The sequence below is a fragment of the Melopsittacus undulatus genome, chromosome 10 (assembly GCF_012275295.1).
Source record: "Melopsittacus undulatus isolate bMelUnd1 chromosome 10, bMelUnd1.mat.Z, whole genome shotgun sequence".
Taxonomy (NCBI): domain Eukaryota; kingdom Metazoa; phylum Chordata; class Aves; order Psittaciformes; family Psittaculidae; genus Melopsittacus; species Melopsittacus undulatus.
Genome location: NC_047536.1, coordinates 21,044,595 through 21,065,588, shown reverse-complemented (window position 1 = coordinate 21,065,588; position 20,994 = coordinate 21,044,595). Strand labels below are relative to the sequence as shown.

At 54.6% G+C, this 20,994-nt stretch overlaps 2 protein-coding genes across 9 annotated transcripts in view; one reads left to right on the top strand and one right to left on the bottom strand.

The window, feature by feature from the left end:
• ZHX3 (zinc fingers and homeoboxes 3) overlaps nt 1-6,551 on the top strand; it is a 30,176-nt gene extending 23,625 nt beyond the window's left edge. The window contains exon 3 of the mRNA XM_034066804.1: nt 997-6,551. Within this exon, the coding sequence (XP_033922695.1) occupies nt 997-1,007 (11 nt within the window). The 3' untranslated portion in view covers nt 1,008-6,551. The remainder of the gene's footprint in view (nt 1-996) is intronic.
• Nucleotides 6,552-7,003: 452 nt separating this feature from the next.
• PLCG1 (phospholipase C gamma 1) overlaps nt 7,004-20,994 on the bottom strand; it is a 41,745-nt gene continuing 27,754 nt past the window's right edge. The window contains exons 12-32 of one of the 8 annotated variants that reach the window (XM_034066871.1): nt 20,503-20,623; nt 20,044-20,212; nt 19,510-19,632; nt 18,541-18,642; nt 17,616-17,803; nt 17,151-17,351; nt 16,598-16,717; nt 16,101-16,281; nt 15,718-15,795; nt 15,203-15,306; nt 14,872-14,968; nt 14,702-14,774; nt 13,838-13,995; nt 13,067-13,163; nt 12,430-12,654; nt 11,574-11,722; nt 9,708-9,822; nt 9,412-9,573; nt 9,032-9,120; nt 7,945-8,132; nt 7,004-7,614 (exon numbers count right to left, since the gene is read on the bottom strand). In XM_034066871.1, coding sequence (XP_033922762.1) covers nt 7,569-7,614; nt 7,945-8,132; nt 9,032-9,120; nt 9,412-9,573; nt 9,708-9,822; nt 11,574-11,722; nt 12,430-12,654; nt 13,067-13,163; nt 13,838-13,995; nt 14,702-14,774; nt 14,872-14,968; nt 15,203-15,306; nt 15,718-15,795; nt 16,101-16,281; nt 16,598-16,717; nt 17,151-17,351; nt 17,616-17,803; nt 18,541-18,642; nt 19,510-19,632; nt 20,044-20,212; nt 20,503-20,623 — 2,786 coding nt within the window. In that variant the 3' untranslated portion in view covers nt 7,004-7,568. The remainder of the gene's footprint in view (nt 7,615-7,944; nt 8,133-9,031; nt 9,121-9,411; nt 9,574-9,707; nt 9,823-11,573; nt 11,723-12,429; nt 12,655-13,066; nt 13,164-13,837; nt 13,996-14,701; nt 14,775-14,871; nt 14,969-15,202; nt 15,307-15,717; nt 15,796-16,100; nt 16,282-16,597; nt 16,718-17,150; nt 17,352-17,615; nt 17,804-18,540; nt 18,643-19,509; nt 19,633-20,043; nt 20,213-20,502; nt 20,624-20,994) is intronic. The other 7 variants (XM_034066874.1, XM_034066877.1, XM_034066876.1 and 4 more) reach the window with 7 other exon arrangements.

Sequence of the window (20,994 nt, the reverse complement as noted above, 5' to 3'; positions counted from 1 at the left end):
CCGCTTGGCCTCAGGCAGCAGCTGTGACCCCTGCCTGCACCACAAGAGCCTCCTCCCTTCCCTTTCCCGCTGCCAGCTCTCCAGATGTGAGCATCCTTGTTTGCTGCGGGGCATCGCTCAGTGGTGGAGATGGAGGCTGCGAGGAGGGAGAGGAGATGGAGGCTGGTGTGTACTGCTGCTGGCCCTGCCCCTCCTCCAGGACTCACTTCTGAAAGCATGTGTGTGTGTGTGTGAGAAGGGGTGGATTCCAGGCCCTACATGGGCTCTGCAGACTGCAGCTGGGGGCTGTTTCCTCCCTGGCAGGGTTCCCACCATATGGGGATGGCTGAGCACTCGCCCTGTCCCGCTGCGGGCTCTGCAGCCTCTCGCCTGCTCCATGCACGCAGCCCCTTGCTGTCCTGCTGGGCAGCTGGGATCTCCTCCAGCCCCACTGCCTTGCTTTGGAGCTTCCCACACACCTCTGCCATGGCTGCAGGCCTTAAAAAACAATGATAATCATTACAAAAATCAACTCAAATTCATTACTTCCCTCCTCCGTCTCATTTGGAGGAGATGGAGCGTGGGTTTGAATGGGGCCCTGCCCTTCTTGCACCTGAGAGGCCTGGATGTGTGTTGCCCCATGTGCTTTACAGCGGGACTGGCTTGGGTCAGTTTTTGTGCCCATGGCAGGGAAATGCCCCTGCTAGCACCCCTCAGCATGGTTTTCTGCCATCCAGTGTGAGGTGGTCCCCACCACCCCCTGTGGCACAGAAGCAGGAGGTGCTCAGCAAGGGTGCACTGCTTCAGACTGCTGCAGGCTGCATCCCTCAGCCCTGCCCTGCTCCCATGAGGATTTTGGGTTTTCTGCCCCCTCTGAATGGGGGTAGCCTTTCTCTGCAGCTGACTCCATCAAGGCTCCCAGTTTTGCTCATCCCGAGGCACTCTTGCATCCCATCCTGCCTCTCAGCAGGCTCCTCTGCATCTTGCAGCATCTCTGACCCCTCTGTTCTGTTTCAGAGACAGACTGAACTCAAACCACCAGCCCTGGAGGATCCGCATTTACCCTTGAGAAGAAACGTTTGGTCTTGAAGAAACCCATGGGCCAGGCTGATGCAGACCTCAGGAGCAGGACGTGGTGGTAAAGCACTGCCATAAACGAGACCTTTGAGCACAGCACACGGGAGAGCATGCGTGCAAAAACTTGGTGCAGAGCTCTTGTGGCCCAGGCCAGGAGATGGCTGAGAGCTGGCGGGGGCTCGGCCTGCACCCAGGAAATAGGATGATGTTCTTGTTGCTTTCCAGTGGACAGTCTTCAGTTTTCATACTCATAATCCGATGCCTACAGCTGCCTATACAAGCATAACAAATCTCAGACGTTGTGTAAACAAGGTCATTGCTTAGATATGGACTATCATGGCACAGTATTTCTTTCTTTTTTCTTGGGTTTTTTCATCTGTCTGTTAAGGTGTTTGTTCTCTAAAGGTTGGCATGGCTGCATATATCCTCTCCACCCTTTCTGGTCCTTAAGCCCTGGCAATGAAGCACTTTGTGGACACACAGGTGTGTGTGTGTGTGTGTTAGGAAAGGGATCTAAAAAGAAAACTTCCAGTTGTGCATTAAAGCTCAGTGGGAGCTGAGTGAGATTTTCATCCCTATGGCTGAGGTTAGATTTAGCATTGCATACTCTCCTGTAAGTACCAGGTTCCCAGACAGAGGCATCCTAGGAGATGGAGTTTGGTGTCATTTCTCCCTTGCCAGCTAGAATACTTTCCTCTGTGCTCCTGGAGACTGCCTGTAGCAGGCTGTTCAATCTCCAAGTCTCCCTTTAATCACTGAGAACTAGCACATCATAATTTTTCCATCCTGACCTGGAATCTTTTCATTGTTCAGAGAGAACAAGCTGTTCTTCAGAGAGCAAACGCAGAGAATATGCAACGTTGCTGTGAGAGGTTCAAGGATTGTTGTCTCCAAGGGATCAGCAGCAGCTCTGCTGCAATCAGGAAGCTTCCCTCTTGCAGCCCTACATGATAGATCCTCCTGCAGCAGTGCTGGGAACTTCAAGTGTTTGCTTCAGGCTTCCCTCTCCCCTTTTGTTTCCCCCATTCCTTCTGTAATAGTTCTGGTGAAACAGTGAAGGAAGTTGCCCACTTAAGCCTTCTGCTCCCCTCTACCTGCACAGTTTTAATGTGCCCATCTTGTCTTGGGTGGTTGCTGTGTGATGCAGCTCCTTGAAGATCTTCTCAATATTCTTTTCTAACAGAAAACAAGATCTAGAAGGGAAACTCTTGAGCTGAATATTCCAGCCAAATGCTGTGTCAGACCATTCTGTCACAAACTAATCAAATCCCAGCTGAAAATTGGTTCCATGTCTTGCCTTCACTTTTGCTCTTGGAAAGGCTATTCCAGAAATTCACTGTCTTTGAGTGGTTAGAATCTTTATTTAAATTTCTAGTTTGAATTAATTCGTGGCTGGTTCATTCCTGGTTTGTTTTGGAGCCAACATTGTCCTTTAACTTAAATAGGTTTTGGTGTCTGTCCGCTGATGTATTTATGGAGAGGAGTCAGAACTCCTTATTTTTGTCAAGCTAACTCAGCCAAACTTTTTCAGTAGAAGGTTTTTAGTTAGTGAAAGCTTTTTCATGTGGGAGACTTTATTGTTGGTGGTAAATGATATTTATTAGAAGGGTGGGTAGCAAGCCCCAAAGGATTGGATCCAGAGATTTACAAAACCTCTGATTTAAACCCAAAAAAAGCTCTTTCAGAGCTCCTTCCAACACTGGTGTCTGATTTCTACCTTTAATTGCTTTGCTTTTCCAGTCTTTTCCCTGTCCCCTCTTTAAGAGCTGCCTTGTTCAACTGCTAGGAGAGGTTCTATCTGTTCAGTGCCTTGTAAGAGACAGGTCTTCCTCTGGCCCAGTGGTATGTGCTTCCATGGTAGGTGCCTGCACCTGAGCTCACATATCTTCCCTGCACACAGTGTCACCCCTGTGGCCAGGCGTGAGCATCTGCTGTGGATGGAATTGCCCTGCACCCTAACAAGAGCTGGGGCAATACACTGGATGCAGGTACCCACACTGCCACCATCCCTTAGCAGTCACTGTGAGCAGGGCTGGGGTGGACCCGGAGCACCCTGCAGTGACACCATGCTCCCTGCACCTCTCCAGAACCAATGCTGCTGTCATGCTGTGGTTGGAGGCAGAACCAGCAGCAGTCCCACCTCAGCCTCTGTTGGCTGCAGGTGGGCAGCATCCTCTGGGAGAGCAAGGGCAGCCAGAGTCCCAAGGGCTTCACCCTCATGGGTGCAACCGTGCACACCCCAAAATGTCAGTGGTGGCAGGAGAATCGGGGTGCTCCTGGAGCCAGAGGCAGAATATCTGGGAGTTGTGTGTCCTGAGAGTATGTGTGTATGGTGCTACCTTCAGAGAACAAATACAGGTAGGTCAATTTACTCTCTAATGTCTATATACATGCAGGTTTATTTAAGTACACATATATACAGTTCAGATACGCCATTGATTCTTTATTGCATTAAAATGTACATTAAAAATGTACACTTTTACTAACTACTCGCTATATAAATATGTTGGAAGTGTAGTTTGCCCATTCAAGGTGATTTTCTGTGGGATTTTGGGTGTACACTTAAAGGCCTATGGCTAATTGGAAGAGTGATCCCCGCTCCATCTACAGAAATGCTTAAGGACTATGGTATGAACTGATCCCTTCAAACCATTTTTCCATGCACTTAGCTGAAAGGTTTTGCACTTGGATTGTATTTGGCCAGTTTTCCAGACAAATTGAAAAGAGAAGTCTTGTGAGCTGGAGGGAGAGTTTCCCGGTGTACACAGCAAAACCAGCCTAGAGGGCTGGAAGCAGTTGAGGGTTTTGGGCTTTGTCTCCACGCATTCATACAAGCACAGCAGGAGTTTTCTTTCTTTTGGGTTGGAGGAATTGTAAAAAGTGGTTCCATGCAGACTCCCCTCGGCTGCAGCAGGGCTGGCAGGGCCCAGCGCAAGGGGAGGGGGAGGTTTAGAGACAGGAAAATCAGAAAGCAGCTGAGTTCCCTTTCTAACCTCTGCATTCCTCCTTATCTGCATTTGCTGAGTTGACTTGAAACCTGCGTGAAATCAGAACCTGAGGGCTTAGCTCTGTGGCCCTGTTCCCTGCCTGAAGCTGAGGAGAAGCAGGTGTCATCGCCAAAACCAGGCTCAGATTTTGGTGCAGGACATTAGAAACATGTTTGTGTCTGAAACTGAAAGGAAGAAATGAGAGGTGGCTTGAGAGCCCCAGCAGCAGCTCTTCTGGTGGTAAGAGGAAGCATCACTAGGATTCTACACAGTGTGTGAATATTTATCATCATCTAATCCAAGATGACTCTTGATTTGAAAGGAGGGGTGTACGATAGAGATCGTGTAGCCAGCATGAGTAAGAGAGGGAAATGAAATTCTTTAGCTCCATCCTCCGTGTGTGGCAGCAACAGGAGTAACCATCATTTTTAATCTATGTGAATCTTGTTACTTGTGTCTGAGGCTGCTTAGATTAAGGGCACAATCGAATTGCTTAATGACCTGACCCCTGATCTATGCCATTCCTGCCCCACTCATGTAAAGAGCTGCTGGTTCTCCTGATGGAAACAACAGCTGCTGTATTTGCTCACGTTAGCAGACCCTGCTGTGGGATTCTAGATGTGCCTGGTTCATTGGGTACCTTGTTTTTCACCATCCTGGAAATCACTTTTTTCGTACTTTCTTTAGCAGAACACCAAACAACCCATAATTTACAGGCTCCTCTTCCCACTTGTCCGAGGAACATTGGGCCTGTAGCACAAAGGCTGCTTCCATGCGTGACCCATAAAGCTCCAGCTGTAGGTACTGGTGTGGCTGCATGTCCCTTTTCTGGTCACCACCAGAAGCCACCGGCAGAAGCAGCTGCTGCTGGTAGCTCTGATGAGAGTCACGGAGCCTTAAGCTGAATGGGCAATGCTGGGCAGAAGCTGGAGCTGCTTGGTTAGTGTTTGCTAGGTGTCCCCTCTCTGTTCCGAAGGAAGAGGAGGATGGAGAAGGCTGGGTTTCCATTTACGATATTTTGGGGTTTAGAAAAAATAACAGGTTTTGGTCACAGGTAGAAGTGTTGTATTCTGACTTCCCTGAAGCCCCTCTCTTAGAGACAGTACAGAGGCAATCTGATGGGAAGGTGATGTGTGGAGCTGGATCACTGGGAATCAGAAGAGAAATATTGTTTTCAGCACTTAGGCACCAGTTACCAAGTTAACGTGATGCTGTACCTTCCTGTCAAGTTGATAGCATTTGAAATGCTTGTAAACTTCTTTCTCCTGTTGCTCAGATAATTTTGGCTTTGCTGTTTTCCAATCAGTCGGTGACCTGGTGTGCTTCAGCTCACAGCAGGAACCTCTCTTGTAATTCCTCAGTTGATCACAAAGCAGCAGGGTAAGATGAGGCAGCGCTACAAATGGAGGTGTAGGGATGAGACACTTGCAAGCTGTACCTTTTTTCTTGGCAAGTTTACCTTCTGCTGTATATTTTCCTGGCACTGGTCCCTGCCAGGAATGCTGGGTTGGCATCACACAACTTTAAGCAGGGCAAGGGAGCTCTGTAGCGAAGCCATGATTTTGTGTTGTGGTTTTGTTTCCTTGTTCCTGCCTGTTCCAGTGAGGAGTGCTCTGTTGGCTGACATTGGCCATATTGTGATGGCACAATTCAAGCCACTTTTCCCCTGTACTGATGGAGGGTGGTGTTGGGAGTCTTGCTTACTGGTGGTAGTGAAGATTGGGCTAGGAATCCATGGCATAGAAGACTTCTTGCTAAAATTGCACTTTCTCTCTGCCCCATCTGGCTCGTGGTGGTGTTATGGGTACGTGGCTGTGATTCCCCTTGCACATACTAACATTGCACTAAAAGAGAGCCTTTGGGAACAGCGTGTTGATCACTTTGTTTCTCAGCAGACCACAAAGTCAGCCGAATGGGGTCTCTTTTTTTTTGTTTTGTTTTTTATTTTTAATTATTGTTATTTAGAAATCATGCTGGTGCTGAATGACCTGGAATTTTTGCTTGGATTTATCCAAAGGAAAATGTAATTGTAGCTGCAACGGGACCTTTCATAAGGGTGGCCGTGCAGCTAGGGAGCAGAGCAAGGGCTCTGCTGGTTCTTTGTACCGGGGAGGTGTGGGGGGTTCCAGTGGGGTTATTATTGTTTTTCTTAAGACCACAGTTTTAGATGGTCACCTTGGCAATTGTGTGAGACAGGAACTAGTTTTTTACTTTTGGTAAAGGTTTTAAAGAGGAAAAACAAAAAGTGAAGCTGCCTGTGATTGTGGGCTGTAGCTATTACTAGGGCTAGGGTAGCTTGTACTTGCTATGGAACTTTACCTGCTCTTATTCTGAGGGCAAGAACTCCCTGTAGCAACAATGCCACTTCTGAGAAGTGAACGGCAAGTTTCCCTTCCTTTTGTATATGTGGATGTGAGGGTGGGCGAGGGGAAGAGCTTGCTTGTACAGTTTGTTGAAATGAAACCAGACATTTTTGGTTGTTCCTAAATAAAGAGCGGAAAAGACGACCGTGACTCGACTGGTGATTGCGCTCACTTCGGGGATGCCCATGGTGATCCCCTGGTGCCAACAGCAGGAGCTGCCTCAGGCATGGGGATGGCTGAGCCGTGCCCCAAGTGGGGAGTGCTCCATCACAACCTTCCTTTTGGTTTAAAAGCACAACTTACCCACAGGGTGAGGCCAGCAGTGGGTGACCCAGCTACATGCCAGAGCCTGAATACCTCTGTCCTAGTCATCCTTCTGCAGCCTGGAGTAGCTGCTTGTCCCCATTCCCATTCAGCAAAGCAGGGTCAGCTGTAGCACATAACCACATTAAACCTAGAGCTGCTCCTGCATATTTCCCCCGCCAGTAGCTACAGTCTCCCTAAAGCCAGGAGGAAGGATGGAGCAGTGCAGCCCCCCGGCTTAGCTGCACACCCAGCCAGCGCTGCAGTGGGGCCATGCACCAAACACCACACACATAATACTGACACTTTTATTGTCATTCAAAGCTAGAGAGGCCTTGTAAATGTGAGTTTCACTACTGGCCCATTGGCAGTGGCTATACAGGTAGGTAGATGCAATGCCACCAGGACAGAGATAGGTGCTTCCTTGGTCGCTCATGTCCCCCCGTGCTCAGTGTGCTGGGAATGGCACAGCAAAGGATGAGTGCCAAAGGGCCCCGAGAGCTGCATAGGAGTGGGATCACTGGGAATCCAGGCAGAGCAGCAGCGGCAGGGGCTGGCTGGGGGAGTTCAGGTCTTGTTCTTTGCCATCAGACAGTTGTGTCTCTCCCCTTGGCAGCTGGTGGGCGGTGCGCACCCATGTGCTTCGTTAAGGGCGTGGGGGGTGACAGGAGGGATTTGGGGTTGGTTTGGGGTTTTTTCCCAATATATGTTTTTTTTAGTTCTCCACTCGAACACTTCAGCAGAGAAACTGGAGAAGCTGCCTGAAAGTAGGCCATAGCAGTGCCGTTTCCATAGAAACCAGTTCACAGTGTGCCGGGAGATCCACCGGCACTGGAGGTGCTCCCACCACCGCGATGGGCTACAGCCGGTTGTCCCCGTTGATCCGGGTCCTCCGCAGCGCCCTGCTGGAGTCACAGAGAAAGGACACGGCTCAGGCTGCCCATGGCATGATCCAGGGCTATGTTCTGGTGGCCAAAGCTGTGCCCCATGGGTGGCTCAGCACATCCCCAGGCTGGCACAAAGTGCCACCAGCTCCTTGTCCCACCCTATCCCTATGGACCCCAAAGCAGCAGCTCCCCAAAGGACTGGCACAACTTCCATGGTGGAATGTAGGGTTTCCATGCAGCAAAAAGGCTGCAGCTCTGCTCTGGGTTACTGGGAGGAGGCTGCATTTATCTGCCTCCACCAAGGAGATCACAGTGGGGTGGGATGAGTCATGCTGGGCACTGCCCTACCTGCGCTCCCGGCTCTCAAAGTGATCAGCCAGCTGCTCCGGAGACACGCGGAACTCCTCAAAGGGCTGCTGGTACCGTGCCTCGAAGGAGCCCTCTCTGCCTCTGCCCAGCAGCAGCTGAGTGGCAGCATCCCCGGCGCGGTCCCGCAGGGCTGCCCCACTGAAGAGGTTTATCTCACCATTCTCCTGCTTGGATCGAGAAGACAAAAGCAGGAGTAAAGGGCTTGAGAGCTCAAAGTGTGCGTCTGCTCGTCAGAGCAGTGCTGCTGGGCTCATGGGGTCTCAGGGGTTACAATGGCTTTAATATCTAGCAATGAAAAACATCCCTCTCTGAAGGACCCGTGACTTTATGCCAACACCAACAGCCCCGGGCCAGCTGTGCTCATGGTCCTGAGCTGCAAGCTCCCTGGAGTGCAGCAGGGACTGAGCACATCTGCCCTTCTCCTTCTGCTGAAGGGGTCTCCAGGCAAGTCAGTCACAGCCCAGGCAGGATCCTGCCTGAAACACACCAACTCACTGCAGGGGGCAAGTCCAGAGCTTGCCATCCCACCAGTGCTCCGTGCTTTGCTCCAGAGCAGCCCTGGCAGCTCAGCACTGCATCCGAGAGCCCTGCTGAGCCCTGCAGCACCATCACTTTCTCCTGCATAGAATCATGGGGTTATGGAATGGTTTGGGTTGGAAGAGACATTAAAGCTCATCGAGTTCCAACCCCTGCCATGGGCAGGGACACGTTCCACTAGAGCAGCTTGCTCCAAGCCCCTGTGTCCAACCTGGCCTTTTTCTTCTAATCAAGTGGTCCCTTGCACTGAGGAGGTCAATCAAGGCCTTCCTTGAGCTGTGGTTTGCTAAGGTGGGTGAGTTGAACCAAAGGACTGGAAATCCAGGGCTCAGTCCAAAGCACTTCCCACCAAGAGAGGCACTGGGAAGATGGCTGAGCTCCAGGCTGCTAGACAAAGTGCACAGGACCCATCTAGGAACGGTCAGAGGTGCAAGCTGTCATTTCGCTTTGAGCTAATACTTGAAGATCCCCAACAGAACATAAGCTCCTACAGTTCCCTTTGGAATGGGCCAGCACGCCCCAGCCTTACCTTGCTAGGGAAGATGTCTATCTTAACAAGCAGGGACGCCAGCTCCAGGTTCTCGCTGTAGTTGTTCTTCAGGGGTACAGCTCGGAAGCCTACAGCAGACACACCCCCAGCATCACTGGCAATGACACATCTGTCCCCAGCACAGAACTTCAGGGGGTCTCCAACACCCCTTTCTCCCACCCACCTCCCCTCAAGTGGCAGTCAGCCCCTATGGCCATTAACAAATGGCTTCTGCCTTCCTTGGGGCTCTGACCTGCCATGGGGATGGGAAGGACTGAGCCTGACAGCATCCTCCCACAGCACTCAGCAGCTCCCTGGCTAAGGCTGCAACCAGCATGGGGCCACCAGGCCAGCCCTCCCCACCTCCCCGAGGGCTGTACCTGTCTTCAAGCCTTTCACCAGGAAGGTGGCCTGAGCCAGGAAGTTCTCATCGCTGAACATGTCCTCCTCATACACTACGAAGCGCAGGAAGGCAAAGTCGGGGTTGTTGACCTGGAAGTGGAACTGCTTCGGGGTCCAGAGCGGGTTCAGGCCATTGTCCGCTACCACAGGACACCAGAGTCAGTGGGACCCCAGCCCAGCTGCATGTCCCTGTGCCAGCAGAGCTGGCACCAAGCAACAGGCTCACACCACAGTCAGGAGGGGCCGTGGGTCCCTCTCCCAGCCCTTCACTCACCCACGATCTCTGTTTTCTGCTTGGCGTTGTCGTACTCGGCACCGGACACCTCCACCTCCACAAAGGGACAAACGATTCCCCTCCCATTTTTGGGAAGGTGCCGGGCCCCCAGGACCTGGGCAGAGACCAGAAGACACTTGGTAAGAGATGGGAGCAAAGGGAAAACTACGTGTTTGCATCCTGCACCATCCATCCTTCCAACTAAATCACCCTGGCTCTGCAAATTGGAGAGGGAAGAGATGCTGCAAGCCAGCCCAGCCCAGCCCAACTGCCTTGGAGAAAAACAGCTCCCACCCCTGGAAGCGGCTATGCTGTCACCCTGGAGGCTGCCTTGGTGCCACCAAGCACCACTTCAATCTATAAGCCATCAAGAGGCAAGTGAAGTGCCCCACGTTCCTCTCTGGTGCCTGCAGAGCCAAGCCTGGGACCGCAGCATCCCATCCCATCCCAGCCTGCAGAACCATGCTGGACATCCCCTTCCTTGCAGAAACTTGTCCCTCCTGCCTTGGCTTGAGGACAAAAAGGAGCTGTTCTGCTGCTGCTCTGCCTCCTGTTCATAGCACAGCCTGTGCTCCACTCAAGTGACAACCTGCTTCCTTGCAGGGACACGAATCCCAGCTCCCTCTTGCAGGGGCCATCTGTCAGCCCGGCGTGCTGCCGGCACGCTGCTGTAGCAGGGGAAGGACGTGCTGCCAACACTGGATCATGTGCTGTGAGTCACGCTGAGCTTGAGGCGGCTCCTCCATCCCTGAGCTGGCTGCGGTGGGGACAGTCTTGCCAGGGGACAAAGGCTGAGGCCTTCTCTTAAAGGAGACAGTGATGGGCTGCGTCGCTCTGACTCGGCACCAGGTGGTTGCGGCTGCATCCTCAGATGCAGTAGTTTGGAAAGCAGATGGTGCAGGGAAATGGTGCCAGGAATTTTTAGGGAGACAGTGGGTACAGGGTCAGTGGTGCAGGTGCGACACAATGGGGTGTCCTCATTGGGAAGGGCTGTGGCTCTCTTTAGTGGGATCACTCCAGAACAGAGGTGGCCTCAGAGCTGCACTTTGTGTGTGGTCAGAAATGTGTGAGCAGGTAAAACCAGGATGTGCCTCCTCCCCAGGAGCTGCCTGAGCTGACAGGGCTTGCAAAGGAGACTGGTGACCCACAGCTCGGCTCTGGGACCACTGAGGACACCTGCACTGGTACAGGGACAACCACTGGTGCAAACATGAAAGCCATGGTGCAGCTGCAGCCTCCGCATCCCTCCAGGAGCTCTGCTGGCAAGTGGTCCCCTACCCTGCGGAGCCTCTGCTGTGCTGTGAGCTGACACAGGGACAGGCCAGTCCCAGTCCCACCATCCAGGAAGGAAAAGATGCAACAAGCACCCACAGCCCATCCTCCGGTACCGAAACAGCGGCCCCTTCCTCTTATCATCACCAGCAACACAGAAACGGGTTGAGAAATGCACTGTGATCATGAGCATCTTCCCAAGAGAGACCATGACCAAAGGGATAAGGGAAGATGGAGCCCGCAGCAACCGCACTACAAGGAGGGACCACGGGCTCAGCTCTGTTATCCCGATGGGAGCTGTCGTATTCCAAGTGCTGGGAACCGGGATGTCTCCTCCTCAGCTCGTGGATGCCACCTGGCGGCCCCAGGCCCTGGCGGGAGGGATCCCATGGGAACACTGGGGGATGCTCCTGCTGCTCCTCTCCCGGGACCCGGGAGCAGCACCCATGGATCCTCCCCTGCAGTGGGAGCTCCCCAAGCCTGGGGCTCAGTGGCTGGGTGAGGAGCAGCTGCAGAGGCCAGCAACCAGGAACATGGTCAGATCAGCCCCAGCTCGGTACAACCCCTGGATCCACACCGGGAGAAGGAACTGACCTCAATGGAGATGGAGAGTGGCTCAACGCCTCGCAGCGTGCTCTTGTCAAAGGGGTCGAAGATGTCATCCCGCATGTTGGTCGGCTGCAAAACGTACCCACACTGGCCACTGGACATGAACAAGGCCTGGTTCATCTGCATGGGCTTGTCTGGAATACACAGGCAGGGGATGGAGGGAAGAGACCCCATGCTTGTGTCACCAGCCACATCACCAGGAGGACTGGTGCTTTGCACAAGCCCTTTGAAGGGGTCACAGCCTATCCCCTGGCAGCACCTGGTGCATCAAAGTCCCATTGCAGCCTGGGCACATGCTGGGGCCAAGGGGTTACTTCCTCCTGCACAACCTGCCCAACCACCCGCTGCTCCATGGGTCACCTCTTTTCCCTCCCTCTCCTTTCAGCTTTCTTTGTGCTGGCTCCTGTGTTCACCAAACCACCCTGCAGGATGCTTGAAGTCCCCAATGGAATGACAAAGCCAGCAGGAAAAGAAGCACGTAGCTCTCTGGTGGGCTGGTGAGCTCCCAACAGGGGCTGGCAAGGGCCAGGGGAAGGCTGGATAGGGCACCATGAGCAGGAGTGGAAGCTGGGGCCGTACTGAACCCTGTCTGTCCCCAGGGACCTCAGGGGACTCCCTGCTCCCTCTCCACTTCCTCCTGTCCTTGTGGCACCACAGCCTCCTGGCTCAGCACAGCTCCTGGTCCATCCAGCCCTCTGGAGCACATCTGCCCTGTGGTAACCATGGACGTGACCACTGAGCTTGGCTCCTGCAGAGCCCCTCCTGGGCCCTCGTCTGGGCAGGAGCAGGGCAGGGCGCAGGCAGGTACCTGGTGCCCAGCTCCCCATCCCGCTGCCCTCACCTGGGGTCTGGAAGTTGAGGGCCACGAGCTGGCTGCCGCAGATCCACATGGGCAGCGGGTCATAGTTGGAGGAGTCGAGGCGCTGGCCCTTGGGGTAGATGCGGGAGAGCTGCAGGCGGTTGTACTGCAGGAACTTCTTGCCCTTGATCTTGTTGACGTACTTCTCCGCCTTGGTCTCGGGGAAGGAGGACATATCCCGGTAACAGGCCCTCTCGGTGCCAATCTCTGCGAGGAGACAGCACAGGGTCAGCCAGGAGCATGTTCCCTTTCCAAACACTTCAACCATCCCAGGCCCCTCCCTAATACCATCCTCTCCCCCCATGGCTCAGCACCATTGGGCTGTGCAGACCCTGCTCTGCCCCGCAGGGTGTTTGCCAGGTGCCCAATGTAGTGGTTGAGGCTTCAAAGCCACCCTCAGTGATGGGGCACAATGCTTTCCAGCCTCAGCCTCAGCAGCTGCTCTGGATGGTGACAGACCCCCGAAACAGAGGGATGGCAATCGAAACTTCCACCCTCTGGAGAAGGACATTTCTAGAGCTCCAGTGCAAACTGGCTCCAGCTTGCTCTGGACACCACACTGTGGGTCTGTAACACCTCGGTGACTGCCTGCAGTGGCACCAGGCCAGCAGATGCTCACTCTCTTCATCAAAGGGCACAGGCCGGCAGTAGACCACCAGCTCTGAAAGCTCCAGGGCAATCTTCTTCCTCCTCTCCATCATCTTCCCTTCAGAGAGCTGCCAAGAGAGGGAGGTGTTTAGGGCCAGGGCGCGCAGTGGCATTGGGTATCCCAGCTCACCAGTTGCAGTCAATGGCAGCACTGGCTGCTTCTACCCATGCTCTGGGAACCATGGGTCTCCTGGGGGGACACCACAAAAACACCCTTGAAGGGTCCCACCCTCCCCCTGGAGAAGGACTGGCAGTGGCACCAATGTAGGGCAGTGGAGCCTTGCCACCCTCCATGGATGGAGATCCCAACCTCCCAAGTCTCCAACACCCTCCCAATGGACCAATCTTCCAGAGATCACAGAATCACGCCCTTTCTAATGCACCCTAGGATGTCATTTGCCTTCTTGGCCACAAGGGCACATTGCTGGCTCATGGTCATCCTCCTATCCACCAGGACCCCCAGGTCCCTTTCCCCTTCACTACTTTCCAGCAGGTCAGTCCCCAGCCTGTACTGGTACATGGGGTTGTTCTTCCCCAGATGCAAGACTCTACACTTGCCAGCCTGAACCTCTCAACCCACCATGTGTGGCCTCCACTCCTTCCTCTACTGTCTAAGGTTATTCTGGCCTTTGTAACTGTTCTGTCCATCATCACATGCTGCCGTCCCACCAACCATCCCCTGCTCCTCATGGGAAGCCCAGGGCTGGGAAGGAGATGCCCCCTGTGCAGGGCTCTTGCTCACCCGTGCATCAGCCGTCTGCGCTGCCTCCCGGATCTTCTTCACCCAGTCCAGCAGGTCCTCATGCGTATCTGCTGCCACATCCAGGGACACGCGGGACACTGAGGACATGCTGATGGAGAAGACGAAGAGGCGGTTGTTCTTGCCCTCGGGGCGGATGGCTGTGGGCAGGGAGCAGAGGGCAACGTCACTGCAGATGCTGAGCCATGTCCTTCACACCACAGAGGGAGGAAGGGAGAGCACGAGGGGCTCTCATAGCTAATCCACGACTTCTCAGCTAAGAGAAGCTTCCATTTCTGGTTGCTGGAGGCAGCAGATGAAGCCCAGGATAGGTGAGGATGCAGAGTGTACCCTGAGGGTGCTGAGAAGCCTTTGTAATGCCCTCTTCCTCCCATACCTACATCAGCTTCACTCTGCCCTGAAGTGCTCTGTTGGAAACAGCCACCTGGACCAAAAGGGTTCAGGGAGCCAAAGCGCAGCCAAGAGCTGCAGACCAGACCCAGCACCCCGAGCCCCTGGCAGGGAGATGGACCACACATATGCAAGGGAGGACCAACCCTTATGGAAAAAGGAGAAGCCTACAGCATTGGTCTGAGCTCCCTTGCTGTGGGGCAGCTGCCCCACAGGTTCAAGGCTCTTTGGCAGGTCTCGGATGCTCTTCAGCTGTACTGGGGCTGCAAAGAAGTGCCTGAGCCCCAAAGCCCAAAGCACCTCCTGTGCCCGGAGCAGCAGTGAAGCAGTCCCTACACGACCACCACACACTATAGACAGTGCACTTCCAGCAGGCACAGGGGTACCTGGAGGCAGTTGGAGACTGAAGTCCTGCATCCATCACAGGACAGGATCATGACCATCACTGGCACTCACCAATCTGGCAGGAGGGCACATCCAGGACACCCCCCAGCAGGTCTCCCAGGGGGCTGTTCTCATCCAGCTGCTGCTGGGAAGGAAGCAGAGGCAGGTTGGTGCTGGGCACAGTGCTGGGATGCACGCACACCGCTCCTTCCACCATCCCTCCCTGCTCCGCACGAGCTCACCTCCCGCTCTGGCTCCAGGCTGCTGGGACCGGTGATTTCCTCCACGTAGTTGGAGGGGAACCACAGCTGCTTCTTGCCACCATAATCTCCCCTCCACCTGGAAGAGAGGGATGGGGCAGCCTCAGCACCCGCATGGGGTCCCAGAGCATTCTGACTGGGGTGACAGGGGACAAGCAGCTCGTCCATCATCTTTTAGGGTTCGTGAGGCTCTGGAGCTGTGCAGCTTGTCAGCAATCCCCCGATTGAGCCACCCCTGGAGGAGACACACCTCTGCACGGCACCAAGGTTTGAGTGTGTCCTAAGGGACAAGGGAGGCTCAGGACACACTCACCAGCCTCCTTCCTGCTTCTCCACATTCTGGATGATGGCATTTTTGGTGAAGGTGAGCTCATCCTCCCGCTGTGCCTTGTAGTCGAACAGGGCTTTGACTGCACACTGCAATGAGGAGGGTTCCCATGAGGCCAGGCAGTGGATGTACACATGGACAACGATGTGTTTGCTGGGGGGAACCATGAGGCACGCTGTGTGCCAGCAGTGCCCAACCCTGCTGCCAGGCACTAATGACCTTGCAGAACAAATCAAGGTCCCCATTTACGCCAAACCAGAGGTCATGGGTCTGGCATGGATCCACATTGGCACTTTCCTTTGAGCTGGAGCCACTGATAGGTTTAGTTTGGAGGGTTCAGGACAAGAAGCAGCCCAGCCTGGGAACCTGCAGCCTCAATCTAGAGCATGTCTCTCCTTCATGGTATAGAAATGAGGGTGCAAAACAATGCAGCTCTTGGGCAACAGAGCTAAACCCTGTAGCCCTGCAGGCTGTGCCATGGCAGGCAATTGAGAACTTACCTTGAAGGTAGGCATGGGGTTGGCTTCCACATAGAACCCAGGGTGGCGTCCCTCGTAAAGGGCTCCATAGTCCGGCTCCTGCGGGAGCAAAGGGCAGCAGTTACAGCAAGAGAAGAGGTCCCCACCTCGGGGCAGGTAGGGAGAATGCCTCAGGGAGGGCACAGACCAAAGGTGATGCTGCACACAGCAAGCAGATGCCCAAGCCCACACTTGGGCACCGGGTCAGAGGAACAGCAATAAACCTCACTGAAGCCCGAAAGTGCTTCCAGACCTGAGAGGTGCAGACTGTGAAGCACAGAGATGGCTCAAACACCACTGCTTCAGGGCACCAGCTCGGAACAGATCTGTCCAGCATCCTTCCTCCAACAGCCGCCTACACTCACCGCTGTCCCTATCTTCTCCAGCGTCTCCTCGTTGATGGGGTACCGCAGCTTCATCTTGCGGTACAGCGGGTGCTTCTCGTAGTAGCTGATCAAGTCCACCAGGCTCTCAAACTCGGAGTTGCCAAGCAGCACGGTCTGGCTCTCCTGCTGCACCCGGCAGTGCTTGATCTTCCCCTCTGCCCTGGCAGGAGCAAAGGCAGAGACAAGCCACTTGGCACCTGGCAGGAGAAGGTCTCTGCCAAGGTAAAGCCACACGAGCTGAAGGAGCACAGCCATCCCTCAGCACGGGACAGTAGGAGGAGCAGGGTCCTGCAGGCTCTCAGGGGCTGTGGGTCTTATCAAGGGCCAACAGGAGTGAGAAGAGTTCTGGGAAGGTTCATGCCAGGATCACAGCCGCTATCCTGCTCTCACACTGCAGCATCCCAGATCCAGCTCCAACACCCACCACCACAGACACATCAGGACCCCACGACCTGCACCCATCACCATAGACACACCTGAAGGAGATGGCGTAGGAGCTGGGCTCGCTCCTCTTGCGCACCAGGAAGGCTCCATCCCGCGGCACCCGCATCAGCATGTGCTCGGCTTGGGCCCGCGTGAGGTTGGCGTGGTACCACCTTTCAGGAGAGACACGTCACTGTGCACAGGTCCCCACACCTCCAGCTCACCCCACACCTCTGATGTACCATGGGGTTTCCCCTCCAGCCCTAGAAGTCTGCTTGAATCCTCAAAAGGAGGACAGAGAGATCATCATATACATGACACTGAACAGAGCTGTCTTCTCTCTGGGGCAGAGCCCTTTGGTGATGCATGGGTGAGGGCATCCTAACCAAGCCCAGTACCTCCTTGCTTTGCACTGAGTTTCCACCACAGTCAATCAGCTCCACGAACAACAGAGCTGGTCAGCGTGGCTGCTGTGACACAGAGAGCTCCACAGGGAGCAAGTGGGGACCATAGGGCCCCAGCAAGGAAGGAATGGCTGATGTGGGAGTGTGTCCCAACAGGTCCTGGGTGCCCAGTGGACATGACCCACCCCAGACCCACACTCACTCTTTGCTCTCATGGGCATTGGTCTGTGGCACAGGCTCCGTCAGCCTCATCTCAAACTCATTGCACCTCAGCGGCACCTCCTGGTAGTGGGTGATGAGGTCGTAGAGGCTGTCGAACACCAGGTTGTCCGTCAGGAAGAATTTGGGGCTGCCGGCATCCTGCCGCGAGTGGATGCGGCAGTGCTGCACCTTCCCGTTGCGCCTGTGCGAAAGGGAGAACCAGGGTCCTCTGTGGAGATCCTGCACCAGCCTCAGGCACAGCCCCAGCCTGGACACAGCGTTCCTGCCCCGCCAGAGAGCTGACATGGAAGAGTCCCAAAGGACTTGACCCTTCTGCACCGGGATGATGAGCTGACAGGATGCTGGGGCACAGAAAAAGGGGAGCACTGGGGAACAGGAGTGCACCGCTGCACAGTGAGCGGATGAACCCACGCCAGCAGCACAGGGAGCATCACCGTGGCCTCACCAGAAGGACAGGGTGTAGTCCCCAACGAAGGTCTCGCTCTCCCTGACAAGGAAGGAGCCGTCGGGAGCACCGGTCTCGATGCAGTACTCGGTCAGCAGCCGCTCTGCAATGTGCCGCCCATCCCGGCCTGCTCCCAGCTTCCCGTGGAACCACTTCTCCGTGGAGTGAAGTTCCGTGCTGTTGCTCACCTGCAGGGAACCCAGCACTCTGAGGGCAGGCTCCAGTGCCACAGTGCATAGGGGTCTTCCCACCAGGAGCAGGGAGCTCCTCTGCAGCAGCTCCCACCCTTCCCACTACAGGATCTGTCTCCCTCTGTGGGCAGCCGGCAGTGCTCAGCCTCTTGGGCAGGCAAGTCAAGAAATCGTAAATTCAGCCTGGTTTGGGTTGGAAGGGACCTCAAAGCTCATCCAGTTCCAACCCCTGCCCCAGGCAGGGACACCTTCCACTAGAGCAGCTTGCTCCAAGCCCCTATGTCCAACCTGGCCTTGAACACTGCCAGGGATGGGGCAGCCACAGCTTCTCTGGGCACCCTGTGCCAGCGCCTCAGCAGCCTCACAGGGAAGAGCTTCTGCCTTATATCTAACCTGAACTTCCCCTGTTTCAGTTTGAACCCATCACCCCTGGCCCTATCACTACAGTCCATCATGAAGAGTCCTTCTCCAACATTCGTGTAGGCCCCTTCAGACACTGGAAGCTGCTCTGAGGTCTCCACGCAGCTTATCTTCTCCAGGCTGAACAGCCCCAGTGTTCTCAGCCTGTCTCCATATGGGAGCTGCTCCAGCCCCTGATCATGCTTGCGGCCTCCTCTGGACTTGCTCCAACAGCTCCATGTCCTTATGCTGAGGACACCAGAACTGCACACAGTGCTGCAAGTGGGGTCCTTTCTCTATGTGAATGACTCACTGTCACACAAGGGAGCCCTCACCTCCTTTTGCTCTTCCTCATCCTCATTTCCTTGGTCACTGGTTGTCTCCCCAGAGTAATAGATCTTGCTGCTGGTCAGGACAAAGTAATGCGGGTTCCACTCCTGGAAGGAAACAAACTCTGGGCAAAGAGATCCCCGAGGAAGCAGCAAGCTGGCCCCCACCACCCATCCATGGGGCCAGCTCTTCCTGGTCAGCGCAGGCCGTGAGGGGTGATGGGGTTTGCAGAAGGACAGTCACTGATGTCAGTGAATCAGCAACACTGATTTCAGTGGAGTCACAGGAGCTCCTAAGACATTGCCCAAATCCAAAGGATGTGGTAGCTCTTAAATCCAAAGTGACTGCAGCTCACACTGCAAACACCCCAGCAAGTAGTAAAAGGGGATGAGCAAATGGAAAGCAAATCAATGCAAAAAGAAAGCCACCTGCCCAGGTTCAGCACGGGGCTATCCCCAGTGAGGCTAGAGGAGATTTTGATGTGCTTCACTTCCCTGCTCTCCAAAGCTCTGTTTCATTTACATGTGATATTGCCTGACAGATCCTCAGCGAAGCAAAGCCACGGAGGAAGCGGACTGTGTGGAAGCAGATGCACACAGCAGAGGGAAGGTTTGGTGCTTTACAGAGCAGAATGCTTGCCGAGGTGTGGGAGCTCTGTGGGCACTCGGTAGGAGGCAGGAAATGCCATGGCTACAACTGACTGCAGCAACAGATAAGAGGCTTTACACAGCGCAGCTGCAGTGCCTCAGCCCAGAGCTCCCTCTAGCTCAGCTTCTGCCTCTAACAAAGGCCAAGAGGAGGTGCCTAGGGGAGAGCACAGGAGAGAGCCAGCACAGAAACCCCCAGCCCTCAGGGACCCCTGAGGAACAGGACAGAGCAGCACCTCTTAGCTCCTGTGCCCCACAGCCCTGCCCTACGGAGCTACCATGGCACCTATGGGGCCCACAGAGCGGGACCAGGGCATGGAGACATACATGGTTGATGGGGTCCTCCAGGTAGAGGATCCCGTTCTTGATGGAGTTGCTGATGTCATTCTCGGAGTACATCACGGACATGGGTAACTCCTCATAAGCGCTGCCCTCTGCCAGCTTCTTGTGCTGTGGGACAAGGGGTGGGTCAGGTACCTTGAGGGGAGCAGGCACCCAGAAAGCAGCAGGGGCTGCTAGGGGACAGCCACGTCTGCAGCACGGGGTGCCCCTAGACTGAAAGGACCAAGGTGGCACTCATGCCACCATCAAAGGGCACTGAAATCCCACCCTTCTCCCCAGAGGTGATTCCTGCAGCAGGAATACCAGCATCCCCCGAGCTCTCCAGAAGGGCAGCGCCCAGCTGCTGAGCTTATTCCATAGCAGCTCCTCTGAAGCACGAGAGCTTTTTGTCTCCCACTGGGTTTAGCATTCACATCTCTACTTTCAATGAACCCCTTCCAGAGGTTAGGAGCTGCCTTTTTTTTCCACACCCGCAGCATTTTGCCCCACTGTCTCCACTAGCTGGGGATGGGAGTTCACCTTGATGAGGATCTTCCTCCTGAGCTGGTTTGGAGAGGGAAGGCCATCAGCAGAGATATCCACAGGTTTGGTCAAGAGCATGTCCCCAAAGACCTTCTTGAAGTTCTGAGCCATGTTCCGCTGCTGAGCAATGCTGCAGTGGTCCTCAATGGACAGAATTACCGGGAAACTGGGAGAAGGAAAAGAGTTGTCAGGATCAGCATGGTGTCCAGATGGAACCATCACCTCATGGTCACAGGTCACAGTTGTCTGTGCTCTCAAGGAGCACTTTACATCCACAGTGATTTGTGCTGCCTTGAGCATTCAGTGTAACCACCCCACTGCTGGCAATGCACATGGTGGACAAGGATTGACACTTCTGGGGTTTACCCAAAGCTGCTCTGCTCCCGCCTTGGCTCTACCCTCTCCTTGCCTCCCTGGCAGCTCTGCTAGCTGCAGACCAGGTCCTGCTGTACTCACTCGGAGGTGACAAAGGCATGCTCCTTGATGGTGACCAGGACATCAGAGAACTTGATCTTGGTGGTTAAGGTGTGCCCATGGTAGATGACTGGCATGCCATCAGGACCATCCCAGCAATCCACTGCAAGAGACCCATGGAAGCATCTTGGTTGGAATACAGGTGGGATGAGATGGACTGAAACAAGCACTGCTGGGACCCACATTGGAAGGTAACAAAGCAGTGAGGTGAACATCCAGATCTTCCTGGGGAGCCAAAAGCTCGGGCACCTAGCTTTTGGGGTGACTGGAATGTGGGCTCCTGGCTCACCAGGGCTCCTGGCTGAGGTTTACACTCACAAGTGCTCCCCCTACACCACCTCCTGCTCCAGGAATCACAGAACCCCAGACTGGTTTGTGTTGGAAGGGACCTTAAAGCTCATCCAGCTCCAACCCCTGAAGTGACTCCAACACCTTTGGGTCCCACCAAGCCAACACCCTCAGCCCCTCCAGCAC